We start from the raw sequence: 20,681 nt of genomic DNA, 5'->3' as shown, positions 1-20,681 counted from the left end.
TATATAAGGTAAGAAATTTGGGCTACTGTCCAGAAAAATCATTTTAAAGCGAAGAAAAGATTTGACTATAATTACATACACCTGTTGGTTATGTTTATTGGTTTTGTTAGATTCATTTGGTCTTTTCTAAATTTATCTATCTATCTAGGGTGATACATTTACTTATTATTTTAGGCTGAAGATTTCCCTTGCCTCACAGAGAATGAACAAGCTGTTGACACACAGTTCCCATGAATAAAATGCCAGGTAGGCACCTGTGTGTAGCCTCAGTTCAGTTCAGTTGCTCAGTAGTGTCCTACTCTTTATAACCCAATGGACTGCAGCACGCCAGGCTTCCCTGTCCATCACTACCTCCTGGAGCTTGCTCACTTGTAGCCTCACTTGAACTTTATTCCATGACTTAATCAAGCATGCTCAGAGTATGAATCATCTAAGAACACTTATACCCGTAAAACATCATATTATAGTACAATTTAGCTACTTAAATGGATTTTAGGAACTATTATTTGGAATTGAGTACTAACTGGCTGCTTGACTGAATTTCACCATTTTCCGCAAAACTACTTCATTAATAAGCTCAGTCTTAACCACTGGGATACTTTATTTTTGATAAATGAGTACATATTAGTTGCTCAGATCTAAGAAATTCTTAAAAGTATCATTCATATTACATCATGTGAAGTGTTTAACAATTGTGTAATAAATACAGTTCAATGTGGAAAATACCAGACTTTTGAAACCCAATTTTAAATATTCTGTCCTAATGATAGACAATGTGACTTGACATTTGGTTCCAACACTGCTTGATTTCACTTCACTTCTGTCTGCCTACCATTTTTAATTTATTCTAGGAATCTTCTAGCCTTCAGAACAGTAGTAAATAAAAAGTACTTTTCTAAGGCTTATTTAATTGTTCCTCTAGCAACATCCTATTTTCTTTGAGGAAAAAAAAAAACCCTTCTCTTTCTGTCCAGTATGGTAATGCATACTGGATAAACTAGCAAATTAGTAAGAAACTCTTAAAAGCAAAAACAAGCAAATGCAAGAACCTGGAGAAGCAAGCAGAGTACTAAGGCCAACTTTCGTCTTGAAGACAGCTGCTGAATCTGGTGAAATTGAGTCAAAGTTACAGCAGATAGAGGACGAAGCCCATAACTGATCAAAAAAGTAGGATGTTTAATGGTACAGTTCCTATTAAAAGTCAGGACCGAAAAGAATTAAGACTTTCTGAGCAGGGTGAAATAAAATGATTTGCCTGGCATGTTCCCTTTCAATACCTGCAAGGATGATTCTGAAGGCAAGGAGAAGAATATCTTTTGTGATAATTCACAAACAGAAGCCAGCATTTGTAAAGATTTATACCCTGAGTGCATACGACTTTAGTGATCTGGAAAACTGTTAAGCCAAAAGTGGCTCTAGATTTTAATGGTCCAAGCTGCTTGGCAGAAGCAAACACAAACCATCTTTAGAGGAGTCCACTTTCAAACCAGGTCGAATAGAATTCTCACAAAGTTCTAAAGAATATCAGGTCTTATTCCAAAAGCAAAAAAGCAGAATGAATCAAGACATTAAAACCAAGGGCCAGTGGCAACAATAGACAACAGACTCAGACCCCAAAAGGCTTCACATATTGAAATTAACAAATGATTAAAGAACAAAAGAGATTAAATCCATGGATAAAGAGCAAGCAACTAAAAAAAAAAAAAATTCCAAACAGATTTGAGAAAGAACCAAATAAAATTAGAGACATAAAATAATTGAAATTAAAACCTCAATACATGAGCATTAATTTCAGATTTGATACAGCTGAAATTTGAATTATGAACTGAGAAATTGATGTAAGTAAATTAATCAGAATACAACGGAGTAAGACATCTTCAAAATGATAATGGAGAATCACCATCAATCTAAAATTATTTTCCTAGTTAAAGTACTTTTTAAGGTAATCTTGTTCCCAATAGATCATCATGAGAGAAAATTTCAAAGGCATAGGGAAAATGATGTCAGATGAAAAAATAAATTTTAATAAATCTAAAGAAAAAAGACTGTAAAAACAACAAAAATAGCATTTCATGAAGTTCATAAAATTATATTTAATTTAAAGATAATTTATAATTTAAATTATAATCAAGATAAACAATAGCAATAACCACTTCAGTATAAATTGAAGGGAGGGTGTTTAAAGTAATTTAAGAAGGGTAAAGATATTGATCAATATTAGACTTTCATGCATTTTTATGTCAATTTTAGACTTTCACGCATTTTTAAGAGTAGTTACTAAATAAAGAGAAAGATTATAAAATTTAATTTCCGATCCTAAAATGGGAAATTTTGAAATGAGAAAACTAAGATCAACCTTAAGGAAAGTAAGAAAGAGAAAAAGAAACATAGACATATGTGAGACAAATGGAAAGCAACATGCTTAAATGGAGAAATTAACCCAAGTATTTTAGCATTTATTCAATATGTGAATGTATGTAAATGAGGTCAGTGTCATTTTTTTTTGACATGACACAGGCATGGTTTTATATATAGAGATAAACATAGCAGCAAAATATATTAGGTAACACATAAGAAACATAATTAAAATCAAAATAATTACATCGCTTTTGTCACTAAAAGTCAGTTTCACTTGAAAGTAAAAACTTAACTATATACCACTGACAAGAGACACACAATCCTTTCAGCATAGAAGCTGAAAGTAAAAGGATGGAAAAATATATATTGTGATTCTTAGCCCATAATTTCCTTAAACGGAAAACTGTGCTAAAAATATTGCTGAAATGCCAGATACTTTAAGTGTCTTAAAGTGTCTGTTGCGTTACACGTACTGGATTACAGGCTTAGAACCATAAGCTACCCGAGTTTATATTTTTCTGATGTTTGACTGTATGTCTAGTTTATGACTTCTGGCTGTCAACACAGCTCCATAGCAATCAGGGCCATGGGGAGTGTTTATAAGGTGATAATTTATTTTACTGATGTATTTACAATATTTCTGTCTGTCAAAACAAAGTTATTTCATTTACTTGTTCAATTAGATAAACTGGAATTAATATGCAATTGCTTAAGAGAGTACAAAGTGTTATGAGGGAAGGTTTAAATGCTTCTTTTTCAGGTGTAAGACTAAATATTCTTTTTTAGTTCTCTTATTAGAAATTATTTAAGTGATCCTTTTGACTAAACAGTACTTCACATTTAACTGGAGCTGTTACAGTACAACATTCCACATAAACCCTTCTCATACATAAAGGAAAATTCCAATTTAATTGGCAGTGATGAAGAATGCTTGAACACTCTCATCAGAGGAATTTTTAAAATCATTTAATAAAAATTAGTTGAAAAATGGGCAGGGGAATTCTGAACTGGAGAGAAGGTGAAGGACAGTGTGTATAGCTGGAATGGGAAGATAGCTTTTGAGATGGAAAATGCACTTAAACTAGACATGAACTTGAGAATATCTGTATAGATAAAAAGTCACCTTAATGAAGGCATTCTTGTGAAATCCACCTTCACATCATGGCTTATTCAAGAATATACCACTATAGAATATTGCACTACACAACATTTACATGGTCATTAGTAATGAGCTATAAATTACTCTGAGATATGGAAGTTAAATGATTGGTTAGGATACTCACTGGCAAAGTTTCACACCTGCCTGGAAACTCATAACATACAAATTCATACCTCAGCAAAAGTATAGGATATGGACTTGATGTGTCAATAGAAAATGGCAGAATCTATCAATATTAATTCTATGAACTTCTGATTTCTACTCAGTGTGCTACACATATAAATTGAAGAGTGTAGAAAATGCTTTTGTAAGTAAGAACAATCCTGCATAAAATTTACTGTCAGAAGGTTCTAATTTTGCATTAATTTCCTGAAATGTAAACAATGAATACTGATAAAGATCTAATCCAGATGCACAAATTGATCCTTCTTATGAGTAGAACATTAATTTTTTTCCCCTTGCAATGTAGTACATATCACCTACATTAAGAAATTTAACTTGAATCATCATCCATGCATAATCCGACACTTAAATCACTGACCACAAACAGATTCTGGGCATTCACATTTAGATCTAGGTGCTCACTGGCTGGAGATACCATTAGAAGAACACACATTTTCTTAAAAATTTATTTTGCTCTTGAAGTGATCAGCCAAGGTCAGGCTTTCACTAGCCCGATACATTATTCAAGTCCTATCATTTAGTCTCCTTCTTCTCTTTTTCTTTCCCTCATGAGAGGATGGCTCACTGACAGGGAGAGACCATGGGGTAGAGGGGATCAGCATGGGCACTCACATCTAGCTGTGTAGCTACTCTAAAACTACCAGGCATTTGTTTTCATCAGGAATGTCAGACAGCAGTCATGGAAATGAATGTCATGAAAGAAGAAGTTTATACTCACACAAACCCAGAAACAGGAGGCCCAGCATGCCGTACAGGGTCGTCAAGAGGCAGAGATGAGAGAGGGCAGGGAAGGGCCAGAGTCCTTATTGGGGCTTTTGTGGGAAGGAAGGAAGGGGCCGAGTCAGCTCATGACAGAAAGGTCTGAAGAGTTTCCATCGGCTCTGCCCTACAGGTGTTCCCTAGTTGTCCATACCTGGTCCTCCGGGCAGATGGGGCGGGGGTACTGGTGTGGTGTGTGACAGTCTGATGAAGGAGATGACTTGGGTGTGGCTCTGGATGTGTTGGTATATCTATCAAAGATGTGCTCACAGGGGAGTCACTCACCATCTCTAGGAATTAGCTACCCTGGTAGTGCTTCGAGGATTAAGGCCCTAAATGTTAGAGCTTCAAGAATACTGAAAATAATAAAATGTCAACATAGCAGCCTTGTCTTTTGATATCAGGCTGAATAATCTATGTGTCACTATTTGGACTGTTAAAAGATTAGTGTAGCTAGCAATTGTTAAGTTAACTGTATAGATCAGAATCCCATGGTATTGGCTTTTGTTTCCCCAAAACAAAATTCTCACAAAGTGAAAAGAAACAAAAGACTGACACAAGTGACAATTCATTAGTGACATTAAAAATGAGGAGTAATATGAAGTACGCATGTAGCCACCAGTATTTTTCACAGTAACCAGGGACAAGAGTCCTCAAGGGGTCAAATTTGAAAGATGCTTGACTGATGTGCTGCTTTAGTCGATTAAGTCATGTCTGACTCTTTTGAGATCCCACGGATTGTAGCCCACCAGTCTCCTCTGTCCATGGGATTTTCCAGGCAAAGATACTGGAGTTGGTTGCCATTTCCTTTTTCAGGGGATTGTCCCAACCCAGGGATTGAACCCCCTTCTTCTGAATTGCAGGTGGATTCTTTACTACTGTGCCACCGAGGAAGCCCACCTGACTGATAACCAAGGCAATAAAAAGATAATTTTGGTGTTCTTGACTGAAAGTATACTTGGTTATGACACAATCATTTGACAAGGCTGCCTTGAATACTTTAAAGAGCTAACTACTTTCGTAGCTAATTCTCCAAAAATAAGGACAACGAAGACCCATCTTTATACAGATAACTTAAGGTGATGCAGACAGACAACCATAACGGCCTGGGATTAACAAAAGATAAGTAAAGAAGCACCCAGGCTCCTTTTTCTGGAAGGGCATCATCTAGTACTTCTGACCCTTCTTTTCTTCATCTTAAATATGACATGTTTGGATCAGATGATCTCAGAGATTTCTCTAACCATCACACACACACAGACCCATCATTATATCCTTGGGATATTGCCTTTTTAAAATAAAGTAGTTAAATTGAAAGATATTTTTGAATGAGCAGTGAATTAAGCCTGACTTTGGATATTGAGTCCTAGATGTTTATTTATTCTCCCTTACTCACTAGCAGACCCTGTACTGTGTGGGTGCAACCTATTCTTATGTTTAGTACACTTGCATTTAAAGGATTTGTCAGGAACTTAAAAATGTAATTGGACAAGTAGGTGATTTAACTCATTCAGTCCCCCACGATGCTTCCCATTTGGATGATATTACCTCCATCCACCTGAAGTCAGGGAAAGTGCTAATGAACAGTATTTTTTTAAGCAGCAAGCATTTCTCATAAGTCCTACCTTAGAGGCATCATCACCTTCGTCTTCGTGCACTGAGCTGGATGGTGAAGGAGTCGCAGACTTGCTTCCAGGAGGAGACGGTGAGTTGTGGGGGACGCTGCCCCCTCCCACGTTAAGTCCGAGCTGAGCGCTGAGCTGTGACTGGTTGATGGTGGTGAGCTGGCCATGCGGCATCATTCCCGGTTGCTGCCTGAGGTCTGCAGGCTGAGCCCTTGGTCTCATGGCTGCCATCTGAGGATGGGAGCTATACTGCGTTCCTTCTGGGTTCCGTATATCTTGCATCTACAAAAAATGGACAGGAATAATTTTTCACAAAACTTGTTTCTGGAAAAATAAAATCCCTAGGCCTTAAAACTCCATTTTTTAAATTTAAAACTCCTGGTCAACTATATACATTCCTACCCTTCTCCTAGAGAAGGATAATCTTAACCGTATATATCACCCTAAAGATACTAAAGTACAGAATGTTGGAAATCCATTGACATTACATTTCATTACTCAAGACCTGGTTAATTATATTTACAGTCCTTCTTTACACTGCAGTGAAATGCAAACATATATCATTGACAGATACTGATAGTGTAAGTCTCAAAATACTGATGTTTATTAGAGTGTCAATATCATATAATTATTAGTGATTACAGCATTCACTGGTGCCTCAGAATGTAAAGAATCCGCCTGCGATGCAGGAGACACAGGTTCAATCCCTGGGTCAGGAAGATCTCCTGGAGAAGGGAATGGCTACCCACTCTAGTACTTTTGTCTGGGAAATCCCACAGACAGTGGAGCCTGGCGGGCTACAGTCCACGTGGTCTCAAAGAGTCAGAGACGACTGAGGAATTAACATTACACTACTACTACAGCATTCACAGTAATTCACGAAAATCCATTTCTTTGATTCTCATCAATTAAAAAAGGTTTTGAAAGTTTAGCATACTATGGTTCTCAGCTTAATTCTATACAGGCTAGTATTGGCCACATGAGCTATGAACTTCCAACTTAGAACACTTACAGGCTGGTATTAACCAATTGATTAATTGACTATTGAAATGATTTGACTACCTAGTCAGATTCGAAAGTAAAGCTCTAAAGTTGCAAGGTCACGATATTAATCCATTATGCTATCTGGGTCACTGCTTTTTAGCCTTAATGAGACTCACTCTTATAATTCAAGCAGTGAATTTTGTCTCTGCAAGGATTAGAATTAAAAGCATTGGAGGATGAAGCTCTTAACACATCTAGAGGTCAAATGTGTTGTATAAGAGCAGTGTGGTGAATTTCACTTAATATTTCTGTGGCATTTTCAAACTTAAAATAATGGGACTATTTTGTGGGGGTTACAGAAGTAGCTTAGTTTTGTTCTTGCTGAAGGGTACTGGGAAGTTAATGCAGGTAGAAGATTTATAAAGCAACAGAGAGAAAAAAGAAATGGAAAAAAGAAGAGCAGTTCTTTTTTAACATGAAGAGATATATGTTAAATTTACATTTGGGAATGGAAAAAGTAAAATAAAAGTTACCTTTCTCTATTTCATTAAGAAAAAAACCCCATATAGTGTCAGAATGCCTAGTAATTACCCATCTGCAAATGTTACCATAATATGGAAACAATGAAAAGGGCAATAGGTAGCTTAGTCATAGGATTTTTTTCTTTTGGTAATAAAATCATATTCTACCAATGCTCTCTAGGCATCTTACCAACCCAGTTAGACCTGTCTGAAACAGGAGTTGTGACTGAAGAGGTGTCTGCCTGTGTTCTCTGTATTAGGTTCACTGTCTCCACCGTAAGTCATCATATTAGTCAATACCCCCCTTCTGACCTTTCCAACTCTTGCTACTGCTTCATCTTCAGACTCAGTTCTAGGTATCCTAGACTTTGGCTCTCCTAGGAGATGGGTTAGGCTGATCCTATGCTTTTATAGGCATTGCTTTCCTGGTTCAAATCAACCTTTTCCCCCATAATTTAAACCATGTCCCTCTAACCTTTCAAAAGCAGCTCATAGTTCTCCTTTCTATGAAACCCCTCATTAAGCAGTTATTACTATTCAATGATATATGTTAGCTCTGCAGAGGCCCTAGTGACATGCTCTCAGTGAAAAGAAGAGACTGTGGGGTTTTGAATATCTGTTGAATAACTATATAAATAAATGAATAAAACCCAGAGATCTTAAAAAAGTGATTTACCCAAATCACACAGTTGGAGTTAAAACCTACATCTCTCAATTCCAGTCTTTGATACTTCATACTGTATTAAGCAGCTGATCCAATATTTTATGTATCCTAAAGGAGAGTTATAGTTAATTAAAGATAATCAAACACACCTGTCCAAACTGTCTACCCAAATCCATGGTTTTTATTGAGCCCATTCGTGTTGCCTCCACTCATGTTTACTAAAATAGTTTTTGTTCCTGTGTAACTGTTCATATAACTTCTATAATCTGATCTTCCCTATGCAATTATACTAGCATTCATGGTTATCCTCAATTTGTGCCACTGAGTCTCTTTTCAGGCCTATACGCTAAGGTCCTGAGGTCATATTGTGCTTTTTTTTAGACTTTTAGCAGGCGGAACTGGTGTTTCATTGTGGGCACTGACTAACGGGAGACCATCAAGGGTACTGTTCCATATATAGGACAGCTCCTTCTCCCAACCCTACACCAAACAGAGCAGTTACATACACATTCAAACATATCTGTTTTGTAGAGTCCTGTAAATTAAAAATGTTTACTAACAGAATCATACTTAAAATTATTTTCCCAAAAGTATGTAACTGACTGATATTTTATTTCTCTGTCTCAGAAATCCCAAGTTACAAGCTTGAACAGTGTGCAACTTATCTGGAGCTCACTTCTCACTCTTTCAGCAACATTCTGGTTTTCACATGACATGGCGGAAAGTGATCTCTAAATTACCTACACACAGAGTTTCCAGATTTATGCCTACAAATTCCACCTCATAGCACCTATCTCTTCCACCATTTTGTAAAATTTTCTTAAAATTGTTATTCTCCCATGCTAATTAGTGTGGTGAGTAGATCTCTGAGTACTAAAGCTGTATTTCCACCTTTGTAATTTTAGTAGAAGGAGGTGGGCATGGTGAAAGGGAGTAAGGAATCAGTCTGGGTAGGGACCATGAAGCACTCAACAGGATACCACTTTTTCAACAGATTTATCATCAGTTCAAAATATCGTGTAACCAATGGTGTTAGGCCAGGCAGATAGCAGCTTTAACACTGAATCAAAGACCACTTCTCCCGTGTGGAGGGTGGCAAGCACAAATTAGAGAGCACATTCATCTCTTTAGCCCTCAGATGCACTTAGAAATAGATCTTAACACCCTTGGTGACATTTCTGAATTAGGAGGAGTTTTTTTTTCATTCCACCCTGCTTTCATAGGAGTCAGTTCAGTATTCAGCACTGCCTAATGTATAACATGGGGGCAAATTAAACTGGAGGGAGCTTGATTACTGAAAACTAAAAATAATTAGTCAGCTCATGAAGGTAAGAAAACATTTTGATTACTGGTTTCCTTCTAGAAAGATAGTGACTGACTACAGATCTTAATGTGAAATATGAAACATCAACTTGCAAAATATTATTTCCTGTTACTCTCCAGTATTTTCCATGTATCGTGAATAATTCACTTAAGTCATGCTTAATCTCAACTGCTATTCTGATTCCTCTTGGCTCCTTCACTGACTTCTGTTCTTCTTACAACTTTCCACCCCTAAATGATTCCCTAACATTCTGTTTCTGAGTCACATTTCTTCCATCCAGCTAAGATGCATCACCATTTTGTTAGTGGGGAATTTATAAATGAAAATGTACAATTCTGGCCCAAATTCTGGGTCTAACTCGGCTAGATGTCACTACTTGGACATCACCCCTGCTGGAAAACTGAACAAAGTTTTCTTTCTCAAAACTATTTTGTAACTCTGTGTCCAGTTTCTCTCGATGACACCTTCATCCTCTTCATCACCTCTACTCAAAATGTTCTAGTAATTTTTGGTTCATTCCTTTTCTATCAAACTCTGGTGGGTTCCACTCAGTGGGCTCCGAAATACCCCCCCCATTTGACCTTCTCTCACCCCACACCGTTCACGTATTTCAGGCTTTCACTACCTCTTCACTTGCAACAGCTACTTAACGTTTAATAACAAGAACATCTTCACATCCACCCCAAAGAGTGCTGTAAAATTAATCTTCATGAGTCAGACTCAAACACTTCCCAGTGATATCTGCCTCCCAAATGGAATCCAAACTCTTCAGCATACTATTCAAGATTCCAAATAAACTTTATTCCTTATGTGTCCGTCAAACACCTAATTATTCAACTAATCCCAACTAACTGCTCTTTTTGCCTCTGTCTCTTTTCCTTGAACATGTGCCTTGTCTATGCTGCTCTTTCAGCATTCACTTTCTGAGCAGTTGCTGTTTGAAAATTTGAAAAACAGTTAAAAAATACTTTGCTCAGTGATTTGCGGTTTGCACAGAATTTTCACCTGTTGGGCCTTATAATTCCCCTTTGAGGCAGAAATGTCTGTTTACACAAGGTTATTGAGGATGGTAGAGCTTAAATGGTCTCAGATCTCTCTACCAACAAAGATTAGAGTAGAAATATGCTTATTTTACATGTTTGTGTTCTTGTCACAATTCCACGATGCCATTACCATATTCACATATCCAAACTCTGAATAAATTTTAAAGTTCAAAAGTCAGCTTATCTACAAAGCTTCAAGAACCTTCTCATTCTGAACTGCTAAAGCATTCTGCTTGTACTTTCTTTGTGGACACAACTTTTAAGTTTCTTAAGTGTGTATGTACTTCTAGAAAGTAATCTTGATTTGTACATGACTAAAGCATTTTTCAGTCCTTCCTGAGATCTCTTTTAGTTAAATTGGGCATTTCAAGTATTCTAAAAACACTTGCCTAGTCAGTGTATAAATGAAGAAATGAACACTACAAGTACAAACTGACTTTAGCCAGTATGATGATCTTTATTTTTTCCTGTGAACTTCATCCAGCTTTAGTCCCAAGATGAAAAGAAAATATGAATAATGTCTGTTTCCATTTGTGGCAGAAATCTCAAGCTGTACCCTCTGATCCTCATTTACTTTGGTCCAGAGGGACAAGCCTCTGGTATTTAGCTGTCGAGCCAAAAAGCTGGCTAACAGAGGACACTGCCTCCTTTATTTGCAGCTTTATGGTCATGTGACCATGTTTTGGCTACTAAAATATAAATGAAAGTGTTGGGTGGTCCTTCCAAGAAATCTCCTTGAATGAAGGGTTCACTTTCTTTTGTTCTTTTTCTGCTGGAAAAAATGTAGGTGTGGTGATTAGAGCTCAGGAAAATGTCTTGGACCAAGAGGCGGCATCCTAACATTTCTGGGCTCATGGAAAGAAGCCTGAGTGTCTGACTATCATGAAGACAACAGATCACGGACGGTCTACTTACATGGGAGTATATAAATGTGGAAGGGAAGTAAAGGTCAATCTTTTTCAGTCCTCTCGAGTTTTCTGTTCTATGTAGCAGAACTAATCTTGCCTGATACACCCTGCTGCTGCTGCTAAGTCGCTTCAGTCGTGTCCGACTCTGTGCGACCCCAGAGATGGCAGCCCACCAGGCTTCGCCGTCCCTGGAATTTTCCAGGCAAGAACACTGGAGTGGGTTGCCATTGCCTTCTCCAATGCATGAAAAGTGAAAAGTGAAAGTGAAGTCGCTCAGTCGTGTCCGACTCTTAGCGACCCCATGGACTGCAGCCTACCGGGCTCCTCTGTCCATGGGATTTTCCAGGCAAGAGTACTGGAGTGGGTTGCCATTGCCTTCTCCGACACCTTAATAGATTATAAACTCAAAAAAGCAGGGATAGAAATCTACTCCATTTACCAGTGTAGCCCTCATATCTAGCACAGACCTTGACACATATTAGATACTCAACACATATTTCTTGAATTCCATCAAATAGATGCTTGGGTACACTTAGGACTGATGACTTGGGCTTTACATAAATAATATTAAAAATCCTTGATCTTTTGGGAACTTCATTTGCTAAATCCTTAGGACTCAAATGTCTCAAAGTGCTTTCTAACTTGTGTGAGAATTTCCCATTTTGTTTATTTCAAGCAGAGTGAACTTTTGTTTTTTTCTTGACTTAAAGTCCTGCATGTCATTGGCATTTCAGTCTTGAATAGCTCTTAATAGTTATCTCCCCACTGGGGAAACCTGATCCATTGAACATAGAGGATAGATTTCACTTTTTGAAAACCGGAACTGTTTCCTTAAATTTTACAGATTTTTGTTGAGGATTAATATTGTTCTTTAATTATACAAGCTAAAAAATGTCAGTTAAAGTAATGGAGGAGGATTATGATGATGAAGAGATTTTCATTGAGTTCCTTCAAAACCTTTTTCCAATTAATGGAAAGCAAAGGCTCAATTAAAATCAATTAGGAAACCAAAGCAGATATCATGTGTTCTCCCTCCTGACCTGTCTTGTAATCCATGGCTTGATGCTAATATAACGTTCTTTTCTCCCCTGGCCCACACCTACAGCGTAAGAGTGCCAGGCTGAGGAACAGCTAGAGAGGGACTCTGTGGGCCCACTCTTTGATACAGATTTAAACATGTTTGCATGTCATTTTTCTTGGGTTCTCTTTGAAAAGGAAGAGAAAAAAATACCCAGGTTGTTCATCTCAGATTATGGTTTTAAAAAACGAGTAACATTTTGGTATAATAATAAAAAAAATCCTTAAAACATTAGCTGTATTAGTAACTAAAGGGTGTTAAAATTGCACACTTGAATGGCATCAGAACAAATGAAGGCCCGAGTTTCAGTATTTAAAATTGTGTGTTTCCCAATCCTTCAGAGTCTGTTTTCTTCTTTCAAATATCAGCATCCTTCACAGTCCAACATGCGAGCCTTGAAAGCTATCATTATCGCTGCTTCCAGCAGACAATCCATATCAAAACAGTTGTACACATAAAGCTCAAACGACGTCTTGGCTCTCTCTGCTCTGATCCAGCTGTTTGAGTGAACAGCAGTTGGTGAACAGAGCCTGGAACATGGGGAGCCCCGAGGCCTTACTTGCTAATGCGGCTCCACCAGCTGCTGCTTTCTGTGGGCTTTGCAGGCGAGGCCTGGAAGTTTGCCAGTTGCAGCAGGAACAAGAGAACGTGAGGAATCTCTGAAGCCCTTCCGTTTACCCCTGTCTGTCAGCATTTGACACCCTTTGCTGTGGAGTGTTTTTCCCAGTGCCATGAGGAGACCCCGCTGGCTTAGGCTGTGACAAGTGCTTACTCTTGCTCCCTTTAATACACACTATCAAACATACACTGTCCTCAGCATCCAAAGAAAAGCTTCTGAGCCTTGCTCTTGGTACTCCATCCAGCCCTGCATGATTAATCAGGCCAGGAAGGCTAAGCGTTTCCATTTTTCATCAGAATAATGCACTCTAAGAGGCTATGAGAAGAATGTAAATGTTGATATTATATAAGTCTCCAATTTGATTACATATTTTTGCCAGGGATTCAATTAATATGTAAATGTATACACCCGAACAAATGCATGGGTAAATTTAATAATCAAATTTATTATTTTCCTAAATGCATTTCCAAGAGAGAGCTAAATTATTTGTTGTCCAAACAAATTAAATCATTTCTATGTGATCTCCTTGTGTGATCTACTTATTAGTTAAAAACATGTATTTTAAATAAGCTTTAACATTTTTGACTATTAGATTTCTGACTTTGAAGACCGATCTTTAACATCACAAGAGGGGAAATCTAAGAAATACATATGTATAGCACATGTTATGGAGAAGGCAATGGCAACCCACTCCAGTGTTCTTGCCTGGAGAATCCCAGGGACGGGGGAGCCTGGTGGGCTGCCATCTCTGGTGTCGCACAGAGTCAGACACGACTGAAGCGACTTAGCAGCAGCAGCACATGTTAAATTTTTTAAAATGAGGAAAAATGCAGTTTGAAAGAAAGATTGAGGATTTTTATGAAAATGTATTTTTATCCTCAATATTTGACCAGAATAACTTGATTTCAACTTTGATGTTCCAAAAAAAACCTGGTTTTTAATTTAACATTTGGAGTCTACTTTTCTTCCCATAGACAATATGGATGAATAGATTCAGATTTCTTTACAATGCACTAGAATGAAACATCTGTAGTTTAGTTAGGATGGTGCATGCTAAGTCACTTAAGTCGTGTCTGACTATTTGTGACCCTAAGGACTGCAGCCCGCCAGACTCCTCTGTCCTTGGGATGCTTTAGGCAAGAATACTGGAGTAGGTTGCTGTGCCCTCCTCCAGGAGATCTTCCCAATCCAGAGATTGAACACGCATCTCTGTGTCTCTTGCATTGGCAAGCGGGTTCTTTATCACTAGTGCCATGTAGGGAGCCCCTGAACCTGAACTGAAGGTGGACCCTTTACCGTCTGAGCCCACCAGGGATGTTTCCATTAGTTAGAATAGTCATCAGAAAACTAATTATTACAAGAAAGCAAAAACTCTGAAGCATAATTCATTAGACATTTGCCAAAAGGACAGACATAGCACTCTCCAGGACTGCCATCCTTGGGGAAGATGAGAACCACCTCGAAAACCAAGTGCTCATGTCCACAGGCGCTCCCACCACACCAGACCATCCACCTCCTTCAGACAGGGTCTCTCCCTCATAGCAGCCTCTCCCATGAATCGGGACCCTTATTACACAAGGGACTTGATATGATAGAGGAAAACATCATCGAAAATTTTAAACATCGTGGCTAAAATTTATGCTGGCTAACGAACACTTAAAATTTTTAATTAAAAAAATTTAACTTAATTTTTTGTATGTTCTTCCAGGGATGAACCAAAGATCAAATGTCAAAGACAGAAAGCCACAGAAGGAGGTAGGACCCTTAACCTCTAAATGTCCTCAGTGTCCTTGCCAGGTACTGACCCTCCCCAACAGAACTTGACTTCTATAGCTGCTAGGTGCAGAAAGAAACACCTAAGTCGCCCTAGTGTATGCATCTGGATTCGTTATTATAAACTGGAAAAGCAATTCTATACCATTTTATTTGATTTCTTTCTCTTCCTTCTCCCAGATGGGAGGGAGTGTGTTATGGTGGAAGGAACCCTGCTCACGACATCATCAGACTAGCTCTGATTTTAATGAGTTGTCCTACTTTTAATTTACCTGGCCCTCATTGTCCACCTCTGCAAAATAGGTGGATAACAATTTTTCAACAACAATTATTGATTGAGTGCTTCCTTTATGCCAGGCATTGCTCCAGGTACTGGGTAAACAACAGTGAGAAGCACACAGAAATCCCTCCCTATGAGCTCTTACTAATGTAGGAAATGGACAATGTGATAAATAAGTGTGAGGTGTAGTTTGTTTGATAGAGGTTAAGTTTTAAAGAGACCAATATGAAAGAAATGTACTGACTTTAAATTCTTGTTTCAAAGCACAATTGTGAGGATTAACTAAAATAAAAACCATGAGGACATTTTGCCAAATGTAAACTTATTCTGTGGTTGACACTCCCATGTATTCCTTTTTGTGGAAGAGGCTGATATTTATCTTTTGCTATCAACCTTGGGTTGCTTTTCCTGACTAGTTCTAGTTCATGGTGAACCACTAACATGGTTGTGACCAAGCATTCTGGCAGCCCAAAGCTTGCATCTGTAGAGACTTTCTCTGAGATAAGCTGGGCAGCTCATGTCACAAAGGACAGGGGTTTTCTGTGAGAAAGTAAATAGTCCTTGATCAGTGCTAATAGGCTAACTGGGAGATACAAAGTTCAAAAAAATTTTAATGTGTAAAAATATGTTGCAGTTCATAGTGTATCATTCTTTCCCATCAACTCTGCATATAATCTCTCCTTTGGATCACAATGATGGCTGGGAGCTTATGGGGTAGACTGATATTTTCTAAATGCACAGTTGGAAAGATGTTTTTTTACTCAGATTGAGGCACTGCATTTTTTATTGTTTCATGTCAACACTCTTTGTCTCTTGCTGTTATGGTTACACCATCAACATTTCAGTATTACCAAGCTTAACACTGTGCTTCAGGGAGGCCTTGAATGGGTTCCTCTGCCCAGCTCAAGTAAAGCAGACACACAGATGTGCAATGGATGAGCTTGGCTCATGAGAAGGACAGCTCTCATAATTCTAATTAAAGGCAGGACACGAAGGCTCACAGACTGAAATTTCTGCCTTATTTAAAAGGGTTTGGAGGACCCTCTGGTTCTCCAAACATCTGAATTAGCAGTTCCTACACACTTGTCCACCTCTGGTGCTAGGAGTCTGTGAGTCTGCTCAGGGTCTACCTGTGATTAGAAGTCCTTTATTTGTACAGATACTGTCTTTCATATCTGTACTACAAAGTGTAGGCAGTGCTTTGTTCACAGGGCTATAATCTTATATTAACGTGTATTCAAACATGCTAATGTCTGTTCATATTTCCTCTGCTTTGATGTTCTCAGAGAAGGGACTGAATAATGTGCCTTATTTTCAGAACTCTTTCAAAGGATTGTGTTCATTGAAACAAAAAGAATGGATTGGAAGAATAGGTGATAAGAAAATTGGGAAATGTTATAAGACATGCCCTGTGGGAGTTGTGGTTTTTCTATGAGAACTTGCTTCGTGTATTTATAGCATCACAAGTCCGCTGAAATGGTTTTTTTATACTATACTCAGACCTGAAAATTTAACTGAATTTCATACTTTCCACTGGAATATTAATGGGACACTAGTAAAAGTGGAGCTGTCAAGTGGAATATTGACTTCTTAATATCAGTTCAGAAAAGTGATATTTGAGTTCATTTAGAGGCTGTTAAATCATTAAATACACATGACATTCCCTTAAAAGCACATCTCAAGAGGCAAAATTAAAACCTGTATTCTGCTTGGCCCAGATAGTTTCCCTATACAGAATATTTGTATGCTCTCAACTTACTGGGGACTTGAAAAAAGTGCATTTTTAAATTAGTATGTTATTATGGAAATCTTCCAATAATCCTTTTAATAATATATTATAAAACATTAAAATAGCATGAAACCAAGATAGGAAAGGCTGGAAATCCTCTCCTATTGAGTATAATATTAATGACTTGGTAAAATCGGTCTAGGAAAATTACAATGTCTTTCAGTTCCTTAAAAGTGTCTGACTTGGTAAGTGACCTTAAGCTCCTTTAAAACAATTAAAAGATTCAAATATTTGTCCGCCAAAATTTTATAGCATGTTAGATAATCGGATGAATGTAGTTATATACAGTGTCTATATTTCTGGGTCTACCTAATTTAGTTAATATTAACATTGCTCGCTCACTTATGCTTTTACACACTTTGAGTCATATAAGGTCAAGAAAACTCCTGACTGCTATTCATGCTAATATAAAAACCCTTTCTTTAAAACAACTGCCAATAAATTTCATTATAAAAAAGTTATTAAAAGGGTTAAAAACCTATTTAATGTCAAAGAATTTGCATGACTCAAACTTCTAATAAAGAGAGAGAATAGGCTTTCTTTCTGAATTATTTAAATCTTTACTAACTGTGCACTGAACCACGAAATTAGAAAAGTGTTATTAGAAGTGTTCTCTGGTTTTTATAAAAGTTGGAGCCCAGAATGTATCAAGCTATAGTCTTTAACTAGACTAGTTAAAGCAGTAGGTTTTTAATCCCAAAGACATGGCTTCTACTGATAGAAAGGTCATAATTAAAACTCTATCCTGTAGCTTGGTGATAATAAAATTATTATTACAGAAGCACACATGTTCATTTAAAATATATGAGCTACATATTCCGATTTTAATTTGGACAAATATCTTCAAGTTTTTCGATCTTTCAACGTCCGCCAACATAGACTCACTTAACCAATAATTAGGTTTTAATGGTGGCTAATTTTAAAGCACTAAAGTTAAGAATTTGAATTATCTATCGTTTACAGGTTTAACATCTACCAAACATATGGTAAAATTAGACTAATTATGGTCAAAAGAGTTAAAAAAAATCACAATTCTGCATGATTATAACCCTGTGTGACGATGGCATAAAATTTTTGACATATCCATTATAAAAAATAGCAAACACACTTTTCACAGTTTAAGTTTATTTCTCTGTGAAACTATTAATACAACCGATTTGAACAAGAAGGCTATACCTAACAAGAGGACTTCCCAAGTGGTGTAGTAGTCAAGAATCTGCCGGCTAACGTGGGAGATATAAGAGATGTAAGAGACACAGGTTTGATCTCTTGGTTGGGAAGATCCCCTGGAGAAGTAAAGGGCAACCCACTCCAGTATTCTTGCCTGGAAAATTCCATGGACAGAGGAAAGTGGAGGGCTACAGTCCATGGGGTCACAAAGAGTTGGACACGACTCAGCTCGCAATCACGGATGCATACCCAACAAGTGGGCAACTGTCTACCCATCAGTCTCTTCAGCTGCTCAGTGCCAGCCTTTGGTAGCTGTGGTCTTAGGTTCTCTTATTAATAATATCTGATACTTGTTGGTCCCACCTTATATACCAAGCACAGCGCTAAGAAGTTGATAAGCACAGCTCTATTTAACCCTCACAATAACCAGGTGAGACTGTCAGACCCCTGAAGGCCCAAAGAAGGGATTCTTCCATTATTCAGTGGGTGGATCAGCTGGAACTGGTCTCAGGCTGCCTAACGGCAAAGCCTATAGGACCCTGTGTCTGATTTGATGTTTACAGGTATCCTTTTAACATAAGATGGTTGAAAGAGCTTACTGGTGAAGATGCAGTTAGAACCTCAAATGACTGAATTTAATGTACTGATTTCTTGGGTAGGAAATTCAGTTCAAATATTTTCCTGCACACTTACTCTGAGCCAGGTACTATCGGGGCCCTCAGAGAAATAAAGATAGATACAGTGTCCCTGAGCTTGAAGAGCTCCCAGTGCTGGGAGATATGCTATAACACAAGTCAGAGGGGATTAATTTCTGTAACTGAAAGCATACTACTACAAAACTGCAGGGGAAGGAGTGTGACTTCCAAGCAAAGAACTAATGGCTGACAGATGGTTCTTAAAAGCGCAAATAATGCTGCAACAGGCAATCTGTCTGCATTGCACCGAGACTGCAGTGAGCAATACTAAGAATTGAGAGTTCTTTTCAATATAAGAAGACATTTGGAAAATGGAAATGAGTAGAAATTACCTCTGGAGGCTATATTATTGACACTAGACACACCAAATGATTGTTGGAGGGTCACTGTATCTACTGTATTTTCAGGAAAGTAATGATTTGTCTAAGGTAATGTGAGATAAAACTGAACAAAAATAAAATAATTATGTGGCTTTTCCACTAAAGGATGATTTTTAAATCTTAAAAATTCAATGCACAATCAAGTCAAAATATTTTTTTAAAAACAAAGCAATCTGATAGTTTGATATCTGTTTGGGAACTAGCAATTTGGTTTTCAAATGCTTTATCTTCTGAATCTTAGGATGCCTAGAGACATTTTGTAGTTTCAAGGCTATGAATCAGAATATATTCTGAAGTATCAAGTTGTGCTAACTGAAAGAAGCCAATAAAACACACTAACATTTGATGTTACATAAGTTGAGAGATTGTTTTGTTGTCGTTCAGTTGGTAAGTTGGGTCTGACTCCTTGTGACCCCACGGACTATAGTACACCAGGCTCCTCTGTCTTATTAGTTTGCTTTAACTGACCCCAAATATGGACCTAAGTTTGGAAAAATAATGGGATTTTTCACTGGGTTCTAAAAAGTATTTATGGGCACATGAACACCAGTCATTTTCATCTGGATCTTTATAACATTGATTTCATTAACTAAAAATGCTGCCACATAAATTATGCTTTCACAGAACAAGTTGATCAAAACCTTTCTTTATATTGTCCCACCTGTCAATCAGCGCCATTCACTTGTGAGTGAAGTATGTTACTCAGAAGGAAGAAAGAAGCGGAACACTTTGAACGGAGATAAGTGCACAGATCTTGCTGTGGGTCTAGGCTAGGCTCATGGATAAGTGATATGAAAGCTAAAGATCTCTCTGAGACAAAAAGGGAAAGTACAGGAAGTATAAAACAGATTCTTTGAGGGGAAAGAGCACTGAGTGGACATCATCTGCTTAAAAAAAATTTTCCTTTTTCTTTAATAGCAAATGTTAGCTAAATGGATGTTTGATGGGTTTATGAGAGCTGGTATCAGGAACTCTGAACAGAAAAGAAGTGCTTTCTACACATTACATTCAATTTTTGATGAAGATAACTTTTCCACCTGATTAATCATTAAGTGGAGTCTCTTCCACCTGCTCTCCTGGAAGAAGTGGTGGATGGCTGGGACACTGGGGAGCTGCTGACTCTGAAGCACAGTAAAAGGGGACCCAATGTAAAAGTGGTCTGCAAAGGGTTCATGCATAGGAGGGTGATGAACACATGTGTTGATGACAGTGATTCTGATGTGGTCCCTGCCCAGACAGGGAGGCTATCTTAGAATAAGAATTCACTTATGTTAGCAGCAAATCTGAATAGTCATGTCCCCAATCTGGGTAACATAATTTTGGTAAAATGTCTAAAAATTCCCAGGAAAGGGGGTGTCCCTTTGAATGT

At 37.7% G+C, this 20,681-nt stretch overlaps 1 protein-coding gene across 5 annotated transcripts in view; it reads right to left on the bottom strand.

Moving 5' to 3' along the window:
• The window catches only part of TOX (thymocyte selection associated high mobility group box), a 309,705-nt gene that overhangs the window by 48,862 nt on the left and 240,162 nt on the right, over window positions 1-20,681 (bottom strand). For all 5 annotated transcript variants that reach the window (XM_081504349.1, XM_081504350.1, XM_081504351.1 and 2 more), the window contains exon 4: window positions 6,085-6,366. In XM_081504349.1, the coding sequence (XP_081360475.1) occupies window positions 6,085-6,366 (282 nt within the window). The remainder of the gene's footprint in view (window positions 1-6,084; window positions 6,367-20,681) is intronic.

The sequence above is a fragment of the Giraffa tippelskirchi genome, chromosome 6 (genome assembly GCF_054371585.1).
Source record: "Giraffa tippelskirchi isolate mGirTip1 chromosome 6, T2T-mGirTip1v1.2.pri, whole genome shotgun sequence".
In the NCBI taxonomy this organism is placed as follows: domain Eukaryota; kingdom Metazoa; phylum Chordata; class Mammalia; order Artiodactyla; family Giraffidae; genus Giraffa; species Giraffa tippelskirchi.
This window is presented reverse-complemented; position numbering and strand designations above follow the sequence as displayed.